Source organism: Equus caballus, chromosome 14 (genome assembly GCF_041296265.1).
Source record: "Equus caballus isolate H_3958 breed thoroughbred chromosome 14, TB-T2T, whole genome shotgun sequence".
Lineage (NCBI taxonomy): Eukaryota > Metazoa > Chordata > Mammalia > Perissodactyla > Equidae > Equus > Equus caballus.
In genome coordinates, this window is record NC_091697.1 from 86,245,924 (window position 1) to 86,259,489 (window position 13,566).

General features: G+C 32.8%; 1 protein-coding gene across 2 annotated transcripts in view; it reads left to right on the plus strand.

The window, feature by feature from the left end:
* The window catches only part of CHD1 (chromodomain helicase DNA binding protein 1), a 79,645-nt gene that overhangs the window by 30,674 nt on the left and 35,405 nt on the right, over nucleotides 1–13,566 (plus strand). For both annotated transcript variants that reach the window (XM_023617929.2, XM_023617930.2), the window contains exons 6-17: nucleotides 2,439–2,588; nucleotides 2,728–3,002; nucleotides 4,592–4,817; nucleotides 5,213–5,313; nucleotides 5,532–5,710; nucleotides 6,563–6,690; nucleotides 7,689–7,905; nucleotides 8,609–8,698; nucleotides 9,749–9,939; nucleotides 10,660–10,848; nucleotides 12,174–12,336; nucleotides 13,185–13,337. In XM_023617929.2, coding sequence (XP_023473697.1) covers nucleotides 2,439–2,588; nucleotides 2,728–3,002; nucleotides 4,592–4,817; nucleotides 5,213–5,313; nucleotides 5,532–5,710; nucleotides 6,563–6,690; nucleotides 7,689–7,905; nucleotides 8,609–8,698; nucleotides 9,749–9,939; nucleotides 10,660–10,848; nucleotides 12,174–12,336; nucleotides 13,185–13,337 — 2,062 coding nt within the window. The remainder of the gene's footprint in view (nucleotides 1–2,438; nucleotides 2,589–2,727; nucleotides 3,003–4,591; nucleotides 4,818–5,212; nucleotides 5,314–5,531; nucleotides 5,711–6,562; nucleotides 6,691–7,688; nucleotides 7,906–8,608; nucleotides 8,699–9,748; nucleotides 9,940–10,659; nucleotides 10,849–12,173; nucleotides 12,337–13,184; nucleotides 13,338–13,566) is intronic.

A 13,566-nucleotide genomic window follows, 5' to 3' on the forward strand; every position in this document is an offset into this window, starting at 1 on the left:
TGAAGATGTACAGTGAGATTAATGTTGTTTGCATGCCTACTAACACAATATCTGTTCTGCAGCTGGTGGATCAAGGAATAATTTCAACTTTTAAGTCATGTCACTTAAGACATACATTTCATAAGGCTGTTGCTGCCATAGATAGTGATTCTTCTGATGGATCTGGGCACAGTAAATTGAAAACATTTCTAGAAACGATTCAGCTTTCTAGATGCCATTAGTGAAATTTGTGATTCATGAGAAGAGGTCAACATATCAGCATTGACAGCAGTTTGAAGAAGTTGATTCCAACTCCTGTGGTGGATGACTTTGAGGGGTTCAAGACTTCAGTGGAGGAAGTAATTGCAGATGTGGTGGAAATAGAAAGAGAACTAGAATTAAAAGTGAGCCTGATGATGTGACTGAATTGCTACAATCTTATGATAACTTTAACAGACAAGGAGTTGCTTCCTGAGATGGAAGCTACTTCTGGTGAACATGCTGTGAAGATTGTTAAAATGACAACAAAGGAGTTGGAATATTACATAAACTTAGTTGATAAAGCAGCAGCAGGGTTTGAGAGGCTTGACTCCAATTTTGAAAGAAGTTCTGTGGGTGAATGCTATCAGACAGCATTGCATACCACAGAATTCATGAAAGGAAGAGTCAGTCAATGCAGCAGACTTCATTGTTGTCTTTTTTAAGAAATTGCCACAGCCACCCCAACCTTCAGTAACCACCACACTCATCAGTCAGCAGCCATCAATATCAAGGCAAGACCCTCTACCAGATGATAGAATTTTTTACCAGTAAGGTATTTTTTAATTAAAGTATGTAAATTTTTTTTTAGATATAATGCTTTTGCATACCTAGTAGACTACAGTATAGTGTAAACATAACTTATATGCACTGGGAAACCAAAAAATTCATGTGACTATTTTTATCGCAATATTCACTTTATTACAGTGGTCTGGAACTGAACCTGCAGTATCTCTGAGGTATCCCTGTCTTTTTGGATCATATCTGTTGTTTGTATCTATTGGATCATCCATCCTATCCTCTGTGAATCTTACTGTATCATGTTTTTTATACCTTTCTTGCTATGCTACATTCTGGCTAATTTCCTTAGATCTGTCTTCTAGTTTACTAAGTGCATTTTCAACTACTGTGCCTCATCAGCTATGTAACTTTTCCACAGAGTTAGTAATTTCTAAATTTAGCACAAGTGCAAAGAATGTTTTTAAAAACAAGACTAATTTGGGATGATGGGTAGTATTTCTTGGATATAAAAATCATTGTAGTTTATATTATAAAAATATAAAATGGAGACTTTTTGATATATCCTGCCTATTGCTACTTCTAATGTGCAAATTCTGAAAAGATCTCAAGATAAAAAAGAATTTGCTTCTCTGATATGTTTTTATCATAAGCCAGGTTTTATCATATGTGCTTGCTTATGTAACCCTTAACATAGTTATAATTTATGCAAGAGATACAGAGCAGTGGAGTAGCAGCAGTAGCTGTGAGGTAGGATATAGTGTATATATAAGAACTTCATGTGTAGCTTTCATTTGAAGATTATATTATAGCAAAATGTTAACATGTGTATGCAGTATTTCTCCTCTACATGTTCACTGGAATTAAACAGACTAAATAGACTAAAAATAGTATGAACCGTAAGGTAATCATTTAATGTTGGTTAAGGTGGACTGATTTTTTTTTTTTTTTACAGTTTTATATACTGTATTCTAAGCTTCTTAATGAATGTGTCGTTTTTTAAAAATCAGTTTTGAAGGGTAGATTTTTAAAAATCACAGTTTTCAGAAAATTAAAATGAAAGGAATTAGAATCTCTTTTTGAGAGGGTAAGTATGACAACTATATACGGTTTTCAAAATTAAATCCTGTAAACACTTTAAATTAGCCTGTTATGTTTTCATCCATAATGATCATCAAAATAACATTTACTGGAGCTGGCCCATTGGCATAGTGGTTAAGTTCACACGCTCTGTGGGTTTGGATCCCAGGTGTGGATGTACACACTGCTCATCAAGCCATGTTGTGGCGGCATCCCACATGTGAAATGGATGTTAGCTCAGTGACAGTCTTCCTCAAACAAAAAGAGAAAGATTGGCAACAGATGTTAGCTCAGGACTAATCTTCCTCACCAAAAAAAAAAAAATAGTAATAATAACATTTACTTATTTGCTGATAATTGAGGTATAACTAAATGAATAACAAAACTCCTGAGTTATGGGGGAGATAACAGGAGTGTGATCCAGTATTTTTCTTATTCTACAGAGACATTTTAATATTCTTAGTATAGGTGAAAGCAACAATATGTTTGATATTAACTGGAATGTAATTTAGTTTATTTGATTATTTTTGTATTTTATTGGAGATGAAATTTACTATGTGATATATGTATAAACAAACATACTTTATATATTTTATGTACAGTGAAGATTGGCAGATGTCTGGGTCAGGATCTCCATCTCAGTCTGGTTCAGATTCAGAATCTGAAGAAGATGGAGATAAAAGCAGTTGTGATGAAACAGAATCTGATTATGAGCCAAAAAACAAAGTTAAAAGCAGAAAACCTCAAAATAGGTAAGTATAGTATGTTCTCTGTTTGATGCTGAAAAATGTTAGTTACAGAAGATATTCATCCTTTTTGTATATACTTTCTCAAATCTTGTTTTATGCCAGTGTTTCTATAGAACACCTCTCTGTCCCTGGTCTTCCCTAGATCTAAGTCAAAAAATGGAAAGAAGATTCTTGGACAAAAAAAGAGACAGATTGATTCATCTGAGGAGGAAGATGACGATGATGAAGATTATGATAATGATAAAAGGAGCTCTCGTCGCCAAGCAACTGTCAATGTTAGCTATAAGGAAGACGAAGAAATGAAAACAGATTCTGATGACCTACTGGAAGTCTGTGGAGAGGATGTTCCTCAACCTGAGGAAGAAGAATTTGAAACAATAGAACGGTTTATGGATTGTCGGATTGGGAGAAAAGGAGGTGATTTTTTTTTTAAAGCATATTTATTGCTTGGTTGTTTCACTAATATTTGCTAGAATAAAGTATTTTTTGAAGACTTTTCCATTTTGAAAGCCAAGAGAGTGGATTTTCTTCTGTTTTGCTTATTTGCTGTAAAATATTCTTTGCTTATTAGCCTGAGTGTTTTCTTCCCAGAAAATATCCACTTGATCCCACTTCTTTCTGCAGATAATTAGAAAATTTTCATCCTGCGTATTTGAGTTTTTCTGTCGCCATGCCTAAATAATAGTTCTTATTTAAGTAGTTTAAATTTCACGAACAATTTGGTTTTTTAAAAATGTCTTTTTCTTTCATTTCAAATATGTAGGTTATTTTTAGTTATCTTAACATACATTTTTTCTTTCAGTTTTACTGAGATATAATTGATATACAGCATTGTGTAAGTTTAAGGGGACAGCGTAATGACTTAAATATTGCAAAATGGTTACCACAATAAGTTTAGTTAACATCCATCATGTCATATAGATGCAATTTAAAAAAAGAAAAAGAAGGTTTTTCCCTTGTGCTGAGAACTTCTAGAATGTACTCTCTAAGCAACTTTCAAATATACCATGTAGCAGTGTTAACTATTGTCATCATGTTGTACATTACATCCCCAATACTTAAACTTATCTTTTAACTGGAAGTTTGTTCCTTTTGACCAGCTTCATCATATCCCCCCTGCTGGTAACTACTAATCTGATCTCTTGTTCTGTGAGGTGTTTTTTTATTCCATATGTAAGTGACATCTGGTATTTGTCGTTCTCTGACTTATTTCACTTAGCGTAATGCCCTCAAGATCTATCCATGTTGTTGCAAATGGCAAAATTTCTCTTTCTTTATGACTGACTAGTATTCCATTGTATATATGTTCTCCATTTTCTTTATCTGTTCCTCTGTTGATGGACGCTTAGATTGTTTCCACGTCTTGGCTATTGTAAATAATGCTGTAGTGAACATGGGGGTGCAGATATCTCTTCAACGTAGTGATTTCAAACATGCAGTTTTTAAAGATGATTTTTCAGGGGCTGGCCTTGTGGCTGAGTGGTTAGGTTCGCTTGCTCTGCTTTGGCAGCCCAGGGTTTCACCAGTTTGGATCCTGGGGGCGGACCTAGCACCACTCATCAAGTCATGCTGAGGCGGCATGCCACATGCCACAACTAGGGCCCACAACTAAAAATATATACAACTATGTACTGGGGGTTTTGGAGAGAAGAAGGAAAAATAAAGTCTTTAAAAAAAAATGATTTTCCATTATTCTAGTTTTCAGTTATCAGTGTTGCAGTCGTCAGTTATTATAAATTTTTGTATAATGTTAGGTATACTGTTGTCTTTTGATTTTGTTTTTTCTCATTTTAAAACCAATGAGATTAAATTAGATAATCTTTCTGTTCTAAAATTCTGTTTCTTTTATATGTGTGTAATATAATTTTCCATAAATTCTTGTACCCTAATACTTTAGTGATTTAAGAGAGCATGTATTTTTCTATTCATATTCTTCAATTTTTGAGTTTGAAAGGAAATACTCCTATAATAGACATACATGGAATTTATTGTGCTTCCTTTTTCAGCTACTGGTGCTACTACAACCATCTATGCAGTTGAAGCAGATGGTGACCCAAATGCAGGATTTGAAAAAAACAAGGAACCAGGAGAGATCCAGTATTTAATTAAATGGAAGGGATGGTCCCATATCCACAATACTTGGGAGACAGAAGAAACCCTTAAGCAGCAGAATGTTAGAGGAATGAAAAAATTGGATAATTATAAGAAAAAAGATCAGGAAACAAAAAGATGGTAAATATGTCTTATACTTATTTTTTAATAGTTCAAAGATTATTGCTGAGCTTTTTTGTTAATAAGGAGTGCATAGTCAGGAATCAAATGATAACCTAAAATAACTGTTTCTAGACTTATTTGTATTTCATCTCAAGGTAAAACTTCTTAGGAATACCCATATCTAAATTTCTCCATGATAATAGACACATAGAATGTGTCTCACATATTACAAATTACAAATTTTTAAAGTTAAAAATTAATGATGCTTTATTTCTGTTTCAATTTCTTCATTATTCAGACTGGCTCACATGATAAGTGGTAAAATGGGAGATTTTGTGCTACAGATAGTGTTTGGGGGGATAGGTTATGTAGGGGAGATTTTGAAGTCTATTCCTGGATTAATAATCTTTCAGGTTGAAAAATGCTTCTCCAGAAGATGTGGAATATTATAATTGCCAGCAAGAACTTACAGATGATCTACATAAGCAGTATCAAATAGTGGAGCGAATAATTGGTTAGTAATAAATGATTCTAATTCAACTTTTATCTTTCCATGCTTGAAATCGTCTGAAAAAAATCTTAAATTTACTCTTTAAACATCAAATACAGTAGCTTGTTCTTGTTAGAGTATTGTAAACCAGACGACTAATTTTTACATTTGTACTTTTTACCAAGAATTATTCCTTGGATAAGATTCAATGTAAAAAAATAAATACCTGATTTATCTCACAGCTCATTCCAATCAAAAGTCTGCAGCTGGTTATCCTGATTATTATTGCAAATGGCAGGGCCTTCCATACTCAGAGTGCAGCTGGGAGGATGGAGCTCTCATTTCCAAAAAGTTTCAAGCGTGCATAGATGAGTATTTTAGCAGGAATCAATCAAAAACCACTCCTTTTAAAGACTGCAAAGTGAGTATTGACATTTTTAGTTACTCAAAATGTATTCATTCATCATAAATATTTGTAAGCCCAAATAGAGAGTTGGATCCTGATTTCAGATGGGCTAAGGGAGAGAATTGCTTGGTTGGTAGTAAGAAAATGGTCCTATAATTGCTGTGTGATCAAAGATGTGGCACAGTCTTTTATCCCTGGTGAGTGAATCTGTGTCAGAAAGATGATAAATTGGCATTGGTTGTTGTGGGAAGTCGGTTGGGGAGACCAAATAGGGAAAATTCCTTGGAAACAGATATATGTGCTTGGTTTAAAAGGTAGTGAATATTTTCTTTGAAGGTAGAAAAGGAAAAGAGGGATGTAGCCATAAGAAAGTACCCAGGACTGCTTTGCCTAATTTAAGATTTGGCATTTAAAGTGATAGTTTTGGGGTCTATGTACTGCTAGAATTTGTTTTCTTATTATAAGACTGAATTAAATTCATACTGGTAATATAGAAATCAGAAATCAAGTGGAAAGTTAAGCCAGTGTTATGGCTTATTTCTAGATCATGCCTGGTGCAGTGGTTGAATGAATGAATGGAACATAGCTTTTGCTTGTAAAGTACATGAGACCCAAGTATTTCAGCAGGAACTTGCTTATCTCCATCCTTTTTGTTCAAAAAAGAGGACAGAACTGTACATTCTTACTATAGTAATTGAAAACTTTCTCCTTTGGCTGAATCCTTAGATGTATTTTGAGTTATAGAATTTCTGAGCTTGATGATTTGAGGTGAAATTTCAAAATTTATGGTAAAAGCTGAGATTGTCACCTTTAATATAATTTCTTATGTTTAATAATTCTTCATATTACCTTTTATTTCTGCTGAAGGTATTAAAACAAAGGCCAAGATTTGTAGCACTAAAGAAACAGCCATCCTATATTGGAGGACATGAGGGTTTAGAATTAAGAGATTATCAACTGAATGGTTTAAATTGGCTTGCTCACTCTTGGTGCAAGTAAGTATATTCTGAATGGTCTAATAATGAGAGGGTAAGAATTTTACAAATACGGGATTTGGAAAAGATTTCCACCAACTTAAGAATAAGACCCTTTTTTATTTATATGCAAGTCTTGAATTTTCTAGTATATAAACAATACATATTACATACTCAGAAGAAAATACGGTGGAGTTGGAGTTTAGCTTGGTTGATTGTTGGAGTACTTAAATAAGTTTTACTGAATTTAAAATCAGAATATATATACATTTCTGTCCTACACTAGTCCTAGACTATTTCTCTTCCTTTCAGTTACTTCTTTTTTGTTTTTTTGAGGAAGATTAGCCCTGAGCTCACACCTGCTGCCAGTCCTCCTCTTTTCGCTGAGGAAGATTGGCTCTGAGCTAACATCTGTGCCCATCTTCCTCTAATTTATATGTGGGACGCCTGCCACAGCATGGCTTGATAAACGATGCTAGGACTGCACCTGGGATTCAAACCGGTGAACCCTGGGCTGCCGAAGCAGTGCATGCAAACTTAATTGCTATACCACGGATCTGGTCCCTTTCAGTTATTTTTAATACCCATTTAGGCCTCTATTTTTTCCCCCTCTCTCCTATGTCCCCTACTCTATTCTTGGCAATATAGGTTACTCTAGGGTGCAATTTTTTTTTTTAACTTCACCCTAACTGTATGTTCTTTCTGCTTACTTATTCCTTATTTAATATAGCTCAACTCTACCACTTGTAGGTGGATTGTGTTCTTGGCTACATAATTGACTAAAGATAGTACTGTCAATTTTTAAGCTTCTTCTGGCCTAAAATAGTAGACTTCCTCCGCTTCTCTAAGACTGTTACAAAGGCCTTTACATTTATTATTTATAGCTAATAAAAATGGTATATTATACCTATCAGATTGTTTTAACTGTTCGTATAAACTTCCATATGGGTTATGTAAAAACGTTTCTTTGTAAATTTGAATCTTGGTTACATGCGTGCTTTTTGTTTTTAACTTTGTAGAGGAAATAGTTGCATACTTGCTGATGAAATGGGCCTTGGAAAAACAATACAGACGATCTCATTTCTGAACTATTTGTTTCATGAGCATCAATTATATGGACCCTTTCTATTAGTAGTACCACTCTCCACTCTCACTTCTTGGCAAAGGGAAATTCAGACATGGGCTTCTCAGATGAATGCTGTGGTTTATTTGGGTGACATTAACAGCAGAAACATGGTAAGTTGTTTCTTCACAAATTTAGAAATCTGGACATACTTATTTTGGGAGGACAAGTATTTTATTTGTCTTTATAGACCTAGCTTCTAGAATAGAACTTCCTACAGAGTGCCCAATAGATGTTTAATTGGCTGTAATAAAAACCAATTTTTTGGTTTAGTGTTACTTTATATATAAACTTTAAAAACCAATTTTTTGGTTTAGTGTTACTTTATATATAAACTTTTTCCTATCTTTTATGGAAAGTTTCAATTATACATGAAATCAGACAGAAGAGTATAATAAACCTTCATGTGCCCATCTCCAGCTTCACAGTTTTAACTCATTGTCAGTTGTGTCCCATCTGTACCTCTGCGTGGTAATTTCCTCCCAATTACTGTGAAGCAAACTTAAGACGTATTTCATCCATGAATGTTATGTTATTAAATGAGTTAATCACTTGTGTTTTGTTAAATAACTTCCTTCAGTGAAAAATGTTTGCTTTATTTTTTATAGAAGGTCTTGATATGCTGTGGTATTTACATTTTATTTATGATAAGATCAGTGTAGTTTATTGGACTATATAAAAAATAATTTAGAAACTTTTATTACATAAACATATATGCATAATTTTTCATGTATTTTGAGTTTTATTTTAGATATTCAAGTAAAAGTATACTTTCTGTAATGTTTGTTTTAAAATTGCCTATAAATTTCTTAATAGATAAGAACTCATGAATGGATGCATCCCCAGACCAAACGGTTAAAATTTAATATACTGCTAACAACTTATGAAATTTTATTGAAGGACAAGGTGTGTATTCCCTGTATTTTTTTGTTAGACGTGGTTCACTTTTCCTTTCGCTGTATGTTGTGGATAGCATGAGAAGATAACTTAAATCAGGGGTCAGCAAACTACAGCCTCTGGGTCAACTCTGGCTTAATTTTTATCACTTTTGAACTAAGAATGATTTTTACATTTTTAAAGGGTTATAAAAACAATGTGTGACAGAGACTATCACACGTTTGTCTGCAAAGCCTAAAATATTTACCATCTGGCTCATTACAGAAAAAGTTTGCCAACTCCTGACTTAGATGAAACTACTTTAGTGTAGTTTCCATTGATCGGCAGGGTCTTTAAAGAGTGAGAAGACACCTAGGAGGATTAAGCTACCACTGGGTGAAGCAGTGTGTGCTAAATGCTTTATAGCTGTTGTCTTATTTAACTCTTTATAGTTAATACCTCAAGTAAACCCCATCTACTTTATAAGGTATGGCCATGTTTACTTTATTGGAAAGAAAGATCAAATCTCAGAGGTTAATGACCTTGCCTAAAGTCATACGAGGATTAGGTAGCAGAATCAGGCCTGTCCCTATTTTGAGTCAGAGACCCCCATTTATATATTATAGATCTACAGTTCATTAAAATCATACGCTGAATTATACCTACTCTTTGAGTAAGACACCGTTCTAAATCTTTATCATATTTTCTCCATATTGGCATTAATAGAGACTTCTACTGGGCTTAAGCCAAAATTCTTTTGTAAACTTTTTAAATGATGTTATTATTTTTCTTCCTTTATTTTCATTGTGTAAGCTGGTAAAACTTGTCACTTGATATTCTGTTCTGCTTTTTAATGGCTAAATTCGTAATGTAAGGGACTTTATATTGCATATTGAGTTACTTAATTTGAGGATTCCAATGAATCTTGAAATAATACTTAATTTTTATTTGAAAATTAGATGAAAATTTGTCTTTAATTAGTCTCACTTTAATAGTTTGAATTCACATCAAATGGGAAGACTAAATTTGAATTCTGTTTTTCTCTCAAAATACTAACTATGTTCCTCTGTTCATTTTAAGGCATTCCTTGGAGGTCTAAATTGGGCATTTATAGGTGTGGATGAAGCACATCGATTAAAGAATGACGACTCTCTTCTGTATAAAACTTTAATAGACTTCAAGTCCAATCACCGTCTCCTTATCACTGGAACTCCTCTACAAAACTCCCTCAAAGAGCTTTGGTCTTTGCTACATTTCATTATGCCAGAAAAGTAAGATAAATTGGGATATACAATTTTTAATGTTAGTTTTCTATGCTAAGTTTAGCAGGAAAATAATTAGTGTAGGTAATACGGTCAGTAAGAGGTTTTATTGCCCTAAAACATTGGACCACAGATTATTAAAAACTTAAAAAAAAATGGGATGGAATATTTCATATATAATATTATTTTAATTTTTGAATTTTGTAAGTAAACAAATTTGAGTCCTGTAATAAATTGCAGCACTTGATTTTGCCCATGTTTAAAGTATATCTTGTTGAAAAACAAAACCAGTATCATTCTTAGTATTTAATAATAGTAGTAAGAACAGTGATAAGGTGCTGGTAATCCTGTTTTCTAAATGAGGAAAATCAGACTACATAAGGATAAATAACTTGTCCAAGGTCACATACATATTCTCTTTCAGTAGATTCAGGACTTGGGAATTATATTCTTTGAGAAATATTTTAGTGATAATTATTCCCATATTTGAAACTACTCCATCTTTATTTAACTCAAGGAGAATCATAATTTTTATAAAACAACTCCCTGTGTTTCACATTTAGGTAGATATAAAATGGATTTCTTGGGAAGGATAGTTATTAGAAGTGACTAATTTTAGCTAATTTTTTCCCTAAAAATCTGTATTTTGTTTACATGTGACTACCCTGAAAAATCTCATATGCAATTTGACATTTTTCAGTGATTCTTTCATTTTCTTAAATTTTTAAGATTTTCTTCCTGGGAAGATTTTGAAGAAGAGCATGGCAAAGGCAGAGAATATGGTTATGCCAGCCTCCACAAGGAACTTGAGCCGTTTCTGTTACGCAGAGTTAAGAAAGATGTGGAAAAATCTCTTCCTGCCAAGGTTGAGCAGATTTTAAGAATGGAAATGAGTGCTTTACAGAAACAATACTACAAGTAAGCTGTAAACAGAGCACATGTTCTGAATGTTTAATTGTAAATAACTCCCCTGTTCCTGTCTCATCAAAGTCTCTTTCCCCCAACCCGCCACTAGGGTCTTAGAGCAGTAACTATTCTTGAATTTTAGAATAGGTTTATTCTATGGCATACTGGGGAAAAGAAAGATTTAATAGCATGTTCGAGATCATGGGTGACATAAGACTAAATAATTTATCTTCCAACACATCATTAATTGCTTTTCTCTATTTCATACTCTGTTACATTATAGAGGGTTTCTTTTAAGTATTAGGATTTCCATGATACTAAGGCATTATTATGTAACTATGATAATTATATAATTGACAGAGGTAGAGGCCAGAAAAAGAAACTTAGAACAAAATTTTAGGCCCCCTTACTTTTTGAAGAATATTAATAAATCATATTTTGTATAAATTGTGTGTCAGATCTATACAGTAACACTTCAAAGAATCAAAAAGGAATATCTGTTTTAATATCCATTGAAACATTTAATTGCATAAAACACACTGCTGCGTGCATTTGAATTCTCAAACATATTTTATGGTAAAAATTGTAAGTGCCATACATTTAAAAATATACATTTATTGCATAAATTTTAGGTTTTTATTATGGAAAATTTCAAACCTACAAAAAGAGGATAATATAGTAAACTCCCATCATTCAGCTTAGTTTTCAACTCATAGCCAGTCTTATTTTATCTCTAGCCATCCCACTTCCTCCCACCCCCTATCATTTTGAGGCAAATCAGAGAGATAATTGTTTCATGTCCCTTCAAAGACTAACCCTGTAAAAAGGAAGGAAATAAAAAGTGGTAGAAGACAAAGTAGATCATGGTGAGAGGCAAGGTTATGTATAGTTTGGAATAATAAAATAAACACCCATAATTTTTCTGTAAGTTGTATATGTATCGTATAATTGTAGTTTAGAGAAGGCAGTGTGGCTAAACCAAGTATCCTCATGAGGTTTCTTTTATGTCTGTGCATTAGCTGCCTGATGTGAAATTTGTAGGAAGGTTAAGACAGATAATACAGTTGACCATTTTTAAAGTAAATTTTTGGGGAAAAGAGTTAAATACATTATACTCTGTTACATTAAGCCTTTACTGTGTTTAGTTAATGGTTTAGATAACAAGTTTTATGTTCTCATCAGTGTGGTGAATGAGGTTTGGTCCGTTGTGAACAATGAAGTTGTGAATTTCATAATAGTGTGATTTTGCTTTGGTGCTTGATTCTTTTTTATAGTTTTATAATTCATCCTGGTAATTGTTCTACTAAACATCATCTTCATGATTTTTTTTTAAACAGATGGATATTAACTAGAAATTACAAAGCCCTCAGCAAAGGTTCCAAGGGCAGTACCTCAGGCTTTTTGAATATTATGATGGAGCTAAAGAAATGTTGTAACCATTGCTACCTCATTAAACCACCAGATAATAATGAATTCTATAATAAACAGGAGGCCTTACAAGTAAGAACTTTAAAATGTTACTTTACGGTAAAGCAAAATCCTAGAAATGTTTATTTCGGTTATAACTGAAAATGGCACAGTGCATTAATATGTTGGTTAGAAGTTCTCTTTGGTTAATGGTTTGTTTAAATAATGGTGTTTATTTTTTAGTCTTAATTAAAAACGTTTTAAATTTTAATTTATCTACTTAATTATTTTGATCATTTTTCTAAAAATTGATCTCTCACTGAGGGCTGTCATAATTTATCCAGCAAAAATCCCTTGGTGTATCCTTAATGGTGGAAAAAATTCACTAATAATGATTATGCTGAATTCATGATAGAGCAAATGATAGTCTTAAGAAGGACATCTTGATCTCAGATCTTAGCTTTCCTATCACTTCTGGAAGACAGAAGTATGAGGAAGGCACTCTTGCCATCCAGCTACTTGAGTGCTTTGAAGTGCTAGGACCAGTGACTGGTATGTATAAATTAGAATACATTTTCTTACTCTTTTAAAAACTTTGAATTTTTAGTTGCTGCTTTATTCAGTGTATTGTTTTTCAGCTACGATTTTTGGAGAAACAGTGTAATAACTACGAAATAGAGTAAAACAGTGCTTTTTTTCCTCCTAGAAATGTAGCAAAAACTGAGGTGCTAAATGGCAAGGTTTTTTTTTAGCTTAAGTCATAAAGCTAAGTGATAAATGTCCTCGAAAATTTTGTAAACTGAAGTAAAATGTTTTCCAACATCATGAAAATTTAAAATCTCAATTTAAAGTAATTAAACTGAAGTGTTAAGTGAGGTATTCGTTTCATTCGATTGGTTCTTTTAACATGTTGTAACAGTTGTAATTTATTGTTTCCTTAGCACTTAATCCGTAGTAGCGGAAAATTGATTCTTCTTGACAAGTTGTTAATTCGCCTAAGAGAACGAGGCAATAGAGTTCTTATTTTTTCTCAAATGGTGCGGATGTTAGATATACTTGCGGAATATTTGAAATATCGTCAATTCCCTTTTCAAGTAAGCATTTCATTTTCTTCTCTGTTGATTTAAATTTCATCCAATTCCTAAGCATATTCTACAAAATTACCTTTGAAATTCTTTTGTAAATGAAATACAGATTTTCATATAACCTCTACTTTTAAGAAAATATATCTATTTAAAAAATTTTATTCGTTATTATTCCCTTTTTTTCTTCTTGACCTTAAGTTTTGATTTTCTTTTAATTCTGTATTTCTTTTCTATGATC